Source organism: Cyprinodon variegatus, unplaced genomic scaffold (assembly GCF_000732505.1).
Source record: "Cyprinodon variegatus isolate N-32 unplaced genomic scaffold, C_variegatus-1.0 Scaffold101, whole genome shotgun sequence".
NCBI classification, from domain to species: domain Eukaryota; kingdom Metazoa; phylum Chordata; class Actinopteri; order Cyprinodontiformes; family Cyprinodontidae; genus Cyprinodon; species Cyprinodon variegatus.
The window spans coordinates 457744-468984 of record NW_015150554.1 but is presented as its reverse complement, the minus strand read 5'-3'; the positions used below and the strand labels follow the sequence as shown (position 1 = coordinate 468984).

The 11241-nt window shown below is 35.1% G+C and overlaps 3 gene segments (V, D, J or C); 1 reads left to right on the top strand and 2 right to left on the bottom strand.

The window, feature by feature from the left end:
- The first annotated feature begins 5074 nt into the window (after window positions 1-5074).
- LOC107084474 lies at window positions 5075-6720 on the top strand. The segment is given in 3 exon segments: window positions 5075-5083; window positions 5345-5396; window positions 6352-6720. Coding segments are annotated over 3 exon segments (390 nt in total).
- Window positions 6721-8189: 1469 nt separating this feature from the next.
- On the bottom strand, window positions 8190-8734 carry LOC107084473. The segment is given in 2 exon segments: window positions 8190-8500; window positions 8683-8734. Coding segments are annotated over 2 exon segments (363 nt in total).
- A 1042-nt stretch (window positions 8735-9776) lies between these two features.
- Window positions 9777-10265, bottom strand: LOC107084472. The segment is given in 2 exon segments: window positions 9777-10120; window positions 10217-10265. Coding segments are annotated over 2 exon segments (393 nt in total).
- Window positions 10266-11241: the final 976 nt, after the last annotated feature.

The following is an 11241-nucleotide window of genomic DNA, read 5'->3' as shown; positions in this document are numbered from 1 at the left end:
GCTAGAAACATAAGAACTGGTTTTACATTTGATGGAGACAGTCTGACCCTGAACAACAGACTGAGATCCAGGACTCTGAGTAAGGATGATGTCTCCTGATGAACCTGGAAAACAGGAAAAAATTTGCGATTGAGACAAATTAGTTTTGATTAAAGATTATTTAAAAGCTGTGAAAAGATTAAAGAAACATTTATGATCTTGTTTCAATAATTCTCCATAATGACAGAATCATCATTTTCATGAAAATGATTTCTTCCTCAAACCAAGTTCTGAGCAGAGAGTCTCACCCTGAACCAGGAGCTCCAGGATGGTCAGCAGTAGAGTCAGTAACATCATCATTGTGCTGCTGGTGGTTCAGTGGCTCTGAAAGGCCTGGACAGCCTCTGATCAACACTGAGCTCTTAACAGCTGGGAGCAGAGAGGGAGGACACATATGCAAACACACACAGTCAGTCACATGGAGCTGAACTGGCAGCATGTTTGTATGGAAGCAAATCGTTACCATATTTAAAATGAAAAAGCGTTTCCAGAAATGCTTTTTCATTTTAAGAATTTATTTTTTATTCCTTTATATAACCAGGAAAAGTCCCATTGAGATTAAGAATCTCTTTTTCAAGGGAGTCCTGGCCAAGACAGCGGCAAAAGAATGTGGCTGCATTGTTTGACTCATAAATGAAATTAGCAATCAATCATCCTATTTGCATTTGAATTTTCTTCTTCAACACTGCTCATCCTTTTACTTAATTAAAATTAAATAGAAAAAGACATTAGAGATTTATTTTTCAAAATGTTCCCCAGTAAATGCATACCAAAATTCAATTTGAAATGTTAAATTTAAAAATGAAAAAGCGTTTCTGGAAATTACAGGGGGGACATATTATAGCAAGTTTTATTTTTATTTTATATAAATAAAATGCCTGATGTTAGAACACAGACTGTTTATTAAGGATAGTACAACAAAGAGAAATTGTAAGTTAATAATGAAACACAAATATAGATTTAAGTACTTAATTTCACACAGGAAAAAGTTATTTTCCTTCAGGATTTAGTCTTTAATCATTACACTCCATTTTCTATTTCATTTTTATTACAAGTATATGGTTTACAACAGTTTTCAATGGGATGAGAACATTTGGACACTGTGAAAAAAGAAAAAATTTTTTAAGGAACGTGTGGAAAAGAACAAGGAGCTGTTTGCTTTCAGAGGAATGAGTAGACACTGCTGTCAGCGACCTGCTTTCAAGCAAACGTTTGTCTTTTATTATTATTTTTAAATCAGTATCACTGGTGATATTCTGCTATAACATTTGAAGGGAAGAATAATGCCACATTCACACCGGACGCAGCAGGAGCAGCAATATCGCGTCTGCTGCTTCCTTTTTGCTGCTTGTACCAGTTTAGTTCTGACGTGCGCTTTGCTGCTCCATCTGCACTGTGGAGAAGTCGGTCTGACGCGCGTTGGGCGGAGCTACTCTATCCTTTCTTTGCCTTGCAGCTTTATTTGCTGTGATCAGTGGGAATAAAGTAGTTATAATATGCTTTTAAGTGAGAAAATCCACCTGAAAACGTAATCAGTGCAGTCAGTTCATACAGATTACCATCCCGCCTTCCAATATTATTTCTGTCGGAGCCACTCAGACCCCACATATCGGCGGTGCGCTGTAAGTAGGAATCCTATTCAACAGCAGCCTCTGGCCCGATCGTCTCCTCACGGTTTGCAGCTGCGGCTGGAAGGTGGTTTTCACGTACATAATCCAAACTGTAGGCACCAGGATAATAAAAGCAAACACGCTTTGTCGGCAGGTTTCTACATTTTAAGTTAATTTAGCCGTTAATAAACTGTTTCAGAGGAGTGATCACAGCACTCTGTATCATCAGCGATCTGTCTGTCTCCCTGGCAGCTCCCAGACCAGCGTCTCTGATTGGTTGATGCGGCGAGTCAAGCAGCAAAAGTTACATTTTTCCATCTTGAGCAGCAGCGTGTTTGCGGCGCGGCGTGCGCGTCTTATGCATCACACTGGTCTGTGAATGCTGTGCTGTGTAGATGCGCATTTGATTTTACACTTAAGAGAAAGCTTTGCAATTTCAAAACTCACGTCGGGTACCACGGTTTATTGTTGTGTGTAAATAACAAGAGACCACAACAAGTAAATCAGCCGTACCTTGGTCAAAATCTTTGGAATTAATGTTATTTTTAAAAATCTGTATTTTTGTAAATGTAAAACGTATTTAAATCAGTTTTCCTCATCGATATGCAGAAGAACAGAGCGATGCGCGCTCCCGCGACTCGGGATGCATATCTCGGCAGGCATGCATTTTTGGGCATAACAACTGTTAGCAAGGACCCGAGGAAGAGCAGCTGCTGACGTCACTCTGCTGCCCCCACCGCTCAGAATGCTTTTTCGTTTTCGAGTTGTGGACAGTACTTTGTAGGCAGACCATGAAAACGAAAAAGCAATGTCCGCTGTATTTTCTCTTTAATTATGGCATAAAAGTGCAGTGTTAAAGAAGAAAATGCAAATGCAAATAGGATGATTGATTACTAATTTAATTTATGAGTCAAACAATGCAGCCACATTCTTAAAATGATAAAGCATTTCTGGAAATGCTTTTTCATTTTCAAATTTTACATTTCAAATTGAATTTTGGTATGTATTTGCTGGGGAACATTTTGAAAAATAACTCTCAAATGTCTTTTTCCTTTTATTTTAATTAAGTAAAAGGATGAGCAGTGTTGAAGAAGAAAATGAAAATGCAAACAGGATTATTGATTACTAATTTCATTTATGAGTCAAACAATGCAGCCATATTCTTAAAATGAAAAAGCATTTCTGGAAATGCTTTTTCATTTTAAGTATTTTAACAATTTGCTTCCATATGTTTCCTCCTGAAACACATCAACATTATTAGAAAGCTGAATGGAGGAAGTTTGATAATGTTCCTGTTGATCTTTTTTCTGTTAGACATTAATGAACTAAATGCATAATTAATTAAAGAAGGGAGAGTTGAGAAGCAATAGACAACAAACATCTGGAAACTGGCTTGATTAAATGTTCCAGTCAAAAGTTTATTTTGCTGTGATTCATTATATCAAAACCTTCCCAAAGATCTAAAAGGGTTAAATTTACATAAAAAAGAAACTACAAATGTAAGCTGGGATTCTTTAAAAGCAGCATTGAACTGTAAAAGAAACCAACTTATTTCTAAACAACATTGTTCCAACTGAAAGCCCATAATGTCAAGTCTCTTCTGATAACTGAGAGAAAAAAATTCACACCTTTATTTCATCCAGACGAAGCAAATCTCCAAGTCTGTATTTTGGGATATCTAAAGAAAGTTAGTTTTATAACAAATGAAAAAAAAATCAGATTTAGTGAATCCAAAGTTTTTTATAAATTCTTTCTTGAATTTTATACAGATTAACTTTGTTCAGATTATTGAATTTATGAACTTAAAATTAAAGACTTAAAAACTTCTGAAATAGATGTGGAAGTTGATTTGTATTCTTTTTCATACAGCTGCTGATTGGAATAAATTAAGATAGATCATTAAAAGTGACTGAAAAAGCTTTGCTATCATTACTGATTGCTTCATGTTTATTTCTATCTTTATAAAAACATGTAAAATATGTTTTGTTCAGGTGTTGCATTCAGAGTTTAATCAGATTCCTTTAATGCTTAATAATATGTAATGCTGTGTGTTTATAGTGTTCAGTGAACTGTATCAGTCTCTGCAGTAGTTTCCAGCTGCAGAACAAATTTCAGTTTCTTAACAGTAAGTTTGCTGGATTAGATAACCTGAATAGCAAACTGCTGAGCAAGACTGCTGGTGTCAGAGCAGCTCCAATCTGTCATATTTTTAATAGTTGTTTGGATATGGGCCTGTGTCCAAGGATTTGGAAGGAGGCTAAAGTTATTTCTTTACCTAAGGATACTACATGTACTTTTAATGAGGGGAACTCTAGATCAATAAATATTTTTTGCCTGCTTTAAGCAAAGTTCTGGAAAGATTGGTACATGCACAACTTCATGATTATTTTTTAACAAACAAAATTTTTACAAACCCTCAACACCCATATAGAGCTGGCCATCCACCCTCTACTTCAATGATTCATATAACTGATGACTTGCTTAAAGCAATAGATAATTCTATGTTAGTATGTGTTGTGTACCTGGATATTAGGGCATTCTTTATTGACATTCTTGACCAAACTTATTTTTTATGGTCTTAATTTGTCTGCATTAAAGCGGATTACAAGCTATCTGTCTTTCAAATCACGAAAGGTTTATCTGAATGGTAGCCTCACCTGTAGGAGAGGTTTGGAGTGTGGAATTCCACAGGGCAGCTGCTTAGGCCCTTTACGTTTCTCACTAATGATCTAGCTTGGGCTACAAAAAGTGCCAAAACTGTCCTGTACGCAGATGATACCACTTTGTCTTATGCTGCACCTTTATGCAGTATTTTACTTGTCTTAAGGAAACATCTGGAAAGATTGGTACATGCACAACTTCAAGATTATTTTTTTAACAAGCTTTTTAAAAACTCAACATCCATATAGAGCTGGCCACTCAACCTCTACTGTAATGATTCATATTACTGATGAATGTGTACCTGGATATTAGGACATTCTTTATTGACATTCTTGACCATACTGTATTAGTTGAGAAACTTAATTTTTATGGTCTTAATTCTTCTGCATTAAAGTGGATTATAAGCTGTTTGATAGAAGTTTTTCTTTAATGTATTTTTTTTTATTCCAGTAAAGTAAAAAAAATAGACATCTTCACATTTGGAATACAAATTTGAAGATGTTTCGGTTCCCATCCAGAAATCTTTCTCAATTGAAAACATGATTTTTTTTTTTTTTTTTTTTGAGTTTCTTGCATAAGAATTCCCTTAACAGAAAAACATAAATAAATAAATGTGGTTGACTAGCTATTGCTAAAACTTTTCTAGTAGAGTTTGTTGTGTTCAGAGTCAGAGAGCCGTGTCTCTCTACAGTCAGAGGTTTTTGTACGACGACTTAATCGGTTTGTATCACTGTGGTTGACGTTTGGTGGAGGAACCAGACTGGATGTTGGAAGTAAGTACAATTTTTCATTTTCTTTCATGCAGGATACTTTCTTATAAATTTTAGGTAATTTCAGGTTTTGGGAGAAACAGAGCACAGTACTAAAAAAGACATTTTAATATTTAAATTTTCTCTCTGAGTTTTTTTTTAGATATTGAGGCAAAAAATACAAAAGAAAATATTTATGTTTTTCAACCAGAATTAGTTTGTTGTGTTCAGAGTCAGAGAGCCGTGTCTTTCCAGTCAGAGGTTTTTGTACGACGACTTAATTAGTTTGTATCACTGTGGTGGACTTTTGGTGGAGGAACCAGACTGGATGTTGGAAGTAAGTTTCTGAATATTTAAAAATAAATAAGATGAAACAGACTGAGTGTTAAATGTAGATTATTGAAATTGTATAACAACTTTATATCAATCATGTAAAATAGTTTAAATCTTTAAACTTAGAGATTTTGACATCAAAACATGAAGGCTTTTATTATTTTTTTATTAACAATGAAAACACTTTTATTTTTTTTAAATTGCAGAAATAGAAGTAAAAATTAGAAATTTTATTTAACCTGGTTGAAAAATATATTAGAACTACTTTAGTGTTATCCTCCGGAATTATGTGTAGAGAAAGAGAGAAAACAAAAACCTTTACTTTGCAATGAAAACGACTGCATCCTAAAATGATGTTTGTTTCTGAATACTACAAATACTTACAGTACATACCTTACATTTTTTTCTTACTAATTTCATTCATTATAAAATGGTTTAGATCTTTTGAACATTGCATTATTATCTCTAGTTTGTGTTTTTTTAAACTTTGAAAGTTTCCTTAAAGTTACTTTAGCTAATCAATCATCTTTCTGAAATGAACTAAAAAACTAAAAAGTTTAATTTGTTAACAAAAGTTTAATTTTTCAATGAGAGATTATTAGTTTAAGAGTTAAAATGAGTCATAGTTAATGTTATTGAACTATTGCGATAGTGTAAAATAGACAATAAATGAAATATACCGTTATGTATAGTTATCCTTTTTATGGTCAGTCAGATATATATTTCAGTTTATTGTTTAGTTTAAAATTCTCTTATACTTTTTAAGGTCATATCAGGGCTCTGTGTGCTGATATGCATGAAAGGTTCCTTTAATGGAAGTGAAACAATCTGTGAAGGAGTGACTGATGGACTGGAAAAAAAGTTTAACTGAAAATTCTTACAGGGTTTTTTCACTGCTTTCTGCTATTTGACTTACGGCTGTCTGGTTCCTGTTCTCTAACCTAATTGGTGTCTCCTAGGTGACACCCGTCCCACCCTGACAGTGCTGCCCCCCTCCAGTGAGGAGATGCAGCAGGGGAAGGCCACCCTCATGTGTCTGGCCAACAAGGGCTTCCCCTCCGGCTGGAGTCTGTCCTGGAAGGTGGACGGCAGCAGCAGCAGCGGCAGCTGGGAGCAGAGCAGGAGCCCCGGGGTTCTGCAGAAGGACGGCCTCTACAGCTGGAGCAGCACCCTGAGGCTCCCTGCAGACCAGTGGAGGAAGGTGGGCTCTGTGACCTGTGAGGCCACCCAGGGCTCCCAGTCTGCAGTCACAGAGACACTGAGGAGAGACCAGTGTTCCCAGTCCTGACCTGATTTACTCAGACAATGATAATGGATTGAATCTGTCTCTGCTCTCATTCTTTCTCTTCTGATTATTCTCTATTTTCAATAAATCATATTTTATTCTTAATTTTGTTCACTATTCAAAATAAAATTACAAACTAATGAACTTCTGGTGTTGATCAATTTTATTATTATGCAAAGAAATTAGCTGAAACTCACATATTTCTTTTTTTGTTTCATTAATCAAGCTTTTATCTGACCGGATTCTTAAATTTAGTTTTCTTACTTTATGTTCAATGTTCCTAAAATTCAGAAATAAATCAAACATTTTATATGAAACAACAGACAACAAACTTTTGGGAACTAGATTTTAATGAAACGTTTCAGGCAAAAGCTTATTTTGCTGTGATTCATTATAACAAAACGTTCCCAAAGATCTAAAAAAAGAAACTCTAAATGTAAGCTGGGATTCTATAAAAGCAGCATTTAACTGACAAAGAAACCAACTTATCTTTAAACAACATTGTTCCAACTGAAATCCCACACTGTCAAGTCTCTTTTGATAACTGAGTGAAAATAATGCACACCTTTATCTCATCCAGACTAAGCAATACTCCAAGTTCCTATGAACTAATTATTAAGTAATATCTTTGTTTATATTAATGCTAAAACAAAAAGACTGAATCAGCATCTATTCTCTGTGTTTAAGGTATCTAAAGAAAGTTAGTTTTATAACAAATGAAACAAACCAAACTAAGATTCAGTGAACCAAAAGTTTTTATATATTTTGTGCTGAATTTTATGCAGATTAAATTTGTCAAATTATTGAATTCATTAACTAAAAATTAAAAACATATTCATAAACTTTTGAATTAGACGTGGAAGTTAATTTATATTCTTGTTTTAATACAGATGCTGATTGGAATAAATTCTGTTAAATCGTTAAAAGAAACTAAAGTAGCTTTGCTGTCATTACTGATTGCTTCGTTTTTATTTTTATCTTTATAAAAAACATGTAAGATATGTTTTGTTGAGTTTCTGTATTCAGAGTTTAATCAGTCTTTTTTAATCTTGAAAAATAAAAAGCTTTTCCCTTATCATTGTTCATGGTCTCATAAGGCTCCATATTAGGTAAGCCATTTCTGCCACATTATCGCTACAACATTAAAGAAACTTCTAGAACTGAGCTGCAGGACAGGACAAGATGTTGGTCTACAAAAGTTTTATGTTTAGTTTCAAAAATATTTTAAATTAGAATTAAAACAAATTGATGAGTCTAAATATGTTATTTACCTTATTCTTTTGTTTTAGTTCATACAGTTGTTATCAAAGGAATAGCTGGAAGGTATCTAGATATTTTCAGATTCAATAGTTTAGTGGTTTATTATTTTTGAATCTTAAAAGTCACATTTTTTCTTAATTAGGCTTAATGTAATATAATGCTGTGTGTTTAATGTGTTCAGTGAACTGTATCAGTCTCTGCAGTAGATCCCAGTTCAGTTTCTGTTGTCAGTCGTTTTTGTACAATGAGTTTTCACTGTGTGAACACATAGTCATTGAGATAACTCTGACAGTAATAAACTCCTGAATCTTCAGCCTGAACTCCACTGATGGTCAGAGTGAAGTCAGAACTAAAACCACTTCCACTGAAACGATCTGGAACTCCAGGCTGACGAGTTGTAGCTGCATAAATCAGGAGTTTAGGAGCTTCTGCAGGTTTCTGAAGGTACCAGTGGAGACCACTAGAAACAAAAGAACTGGTTTTACATTTGATGGAGACAGTCTGACCCTGAACAACAGACTGAGATCCAGGAGTCTGAGTCGTGATGATGTCTACTGATGAACCTGGAAAACATGGGGAAAAAAAGCGATTGAGAGTAACAATGTTTAATTAAAAATCACTGATACACTGAAAAGATTAAAGAAAGCTTCATGACCTTGTTTCAATAATTCTCCATAATGACAGAATAATTATTTTCATGAAGCTGATTTCTTCCTTAAACCAAGTTCTGAGCAGAGAGTCTCACCCTGAACCAGGAGCTCCAGGATGGTCAGCAGTAGAGTCAGTAACATCATCATTGTGCTGCTGGATGTTCAGTGTCTCTGAAAGGCCTGGACAGCCTCTGATCAACACTGACCTCTTAACAGCTGGGAGCAGAGAGGGAGGACACATATGCAAACACACAGAGTCAGTCACATGGAGCTGAACTGGCAGCATGTTTCCTCCTGAAACACATCAACATAATTAAAAAGCAGAATGGAGGAAGTTTGAAAATGTTCTTGTTGATCTTTTATCTGATAGACATTAATGCAGCAACTAAGTGCGTAATAAAGGAAAGAAGGGAGAGTGGGGAAACAACAGACAACAAAAATTTAGAAACTGGCTTGATTAGATGTTCCAGTCAAAATGTATTTTGCTGTGATTCATTATATTACAACGTTCTCAAAGATCTAAAATGGTTAAATCTACATAGAAAACAAGCTATAAATGTAAGCTGGGATTCTTTAAAAGCAGCATTGAACTGACAAAGAAACCAACTTCTTTCTAAACAACATTGTTCCAGCTGAAAGCCCATAATGTCAAGTCTTTTCTCATAACTGAGTGGAAATACACCTTTATGATCACACCTTTATCTCATCCAGACTAAGCAAATCTCCAAATCTGTATTTTAGGGTATATAAAGAAAGTTAGTTTTATAACTATATATATTTGTTGAATTTTATGCAGATTAACTTTGGCAGATTATTGAATTTATTAACTTAAAATTAAAGACATATAAATAAACTTCTGAACTAGATGTGGAAGTTGATTTATATTCTTTTTTATACAGATGCTAAATGGAATAAATTAAGATAAATCTTTAAAAGTGACTGAAATAGCTTTGCTATCATTACTGATTGCTTCAAGTTTATTTCTATCTTTATAAAAACATGTAAAATGTGTTTTGTTCAGGTGTTGCATTCAGAGTTTAATCAGATTCCTTTAATGCTTAAAAATATGTAATGCTGTGTGTTTAATGTGTTCAGTGAACTGTATCAGTCTCTGCAGTCGATCCCAGCTGCAGAACAAAGTTCAGTTTCTGTTCAGCCAGACTGAGGGAGGTTTTTGTACGATGAGTTTTCACTGTGTGAACACATAGCCACTGTGAAAACTCTGACAGTAATAAATTCCTGCATCTTCAGCCTGGACTCCACTGATGGTCAGAGTGAAGTCTTTATTATTTCCTGCTCCACTTCCAGTGAATCTGGAGGAGATTCCTGAAAATCTGGATGCTGTTGCATAGATCAGAGCTTTAGTAGCTTCTCCTGGTTTCTGTTGATACCAGGACAGGCAGACCTGTGAGTTGTGGCTGCACTGAGATGTTGAAAGTGCCTGACTGACCTTACAGTCAATAGTGACAGTCTGACCAAGCTGCACTGATTTGGCTGCTGGCTGAGTCACAACAATATTTTGTCCATCAGACCCTGAGGGAAAAAAGGAAACACTGGACATTAGACGAGGCGGTGAAACGCAGCTACTCTTAACATCATTTTCAAATGACAGAAAATGATTTTCCTCACCCTGAATGAAGTAGAGCAGAGTCCAGATGAGGATGCTGATCAAAGTCATGTTTTTGGGTCTGCTGTTGTTACGAAAGACAGCTGTCAGTCCTCCAGTGTTCAACTCTCAGGACTATAAACTCTCCCAGAGCGCTGGAGCATTTAGCTGCTGATGCAAAGTGGCTCTATGGAAATGATCTGATTCACTCAGACAGGGTTTTGTATCATTCTGATAATGCTGTTCATCAGAATCAAAACCAGAAATCTTTCTGAAAATATGTCATACACTCAAGTGAAAAATAATTGTATCTTTCATAACAACAATCAAAGGAAAGATTTTCATTGAGAACTAAGACATAAGCGATGAAGTAACAATTTTGAGGAAATGCATGCATCCATTAATCCATCCATCTTCTCCCACTTATATAGTCAGGGTTGCACTGGGGCTGTTGCCTATCAGAAAATAAATTTATATGTATATTTCATTATTTTTTTATTTTTTTAAACCTTTAATTATTACTTACAATATTATTACTGTCATGATTCTGCAATTTTTAGTTCTTTTTGAGTTTTTCTGTGTTTTCTAGTTTTAGTGGTTGAATTCCCATTTTATGGTGTTTTTTGGATGTATTTGAATTCTTATATATTTCTGTTTTGCCCTCTGTGGCCGTCTTGTGTCAGTCTACTTTCCCCTAGCTCCCTTCTAGATTCCTCTGTCCACACCTGCACCCAATCTGCTGATTAGCCTGGTCTTTGTTTCTGCCTCACACATATATACGCCTCCTGTTCATATCCTGTTTGCCTCTTTATTTCTTTCCCCCTCATGTCTGTTTTACTTCATTTAAGCATTTTGTTTGTAGACTTTTACTTCTCTTGCTGTGTTGGACATTAAAGGAATATTACACCCAAAACATGATTAGCCTTCATTTTCTACTCACATCCATGCTTAACAACACTCTGAAGTACTTTTTTGATATCTCAAATGCATCTGGAGATCTGGGAGGCTTCTTGCTGTCTGCTGACATTCAAATAATGGAGGTCTATGG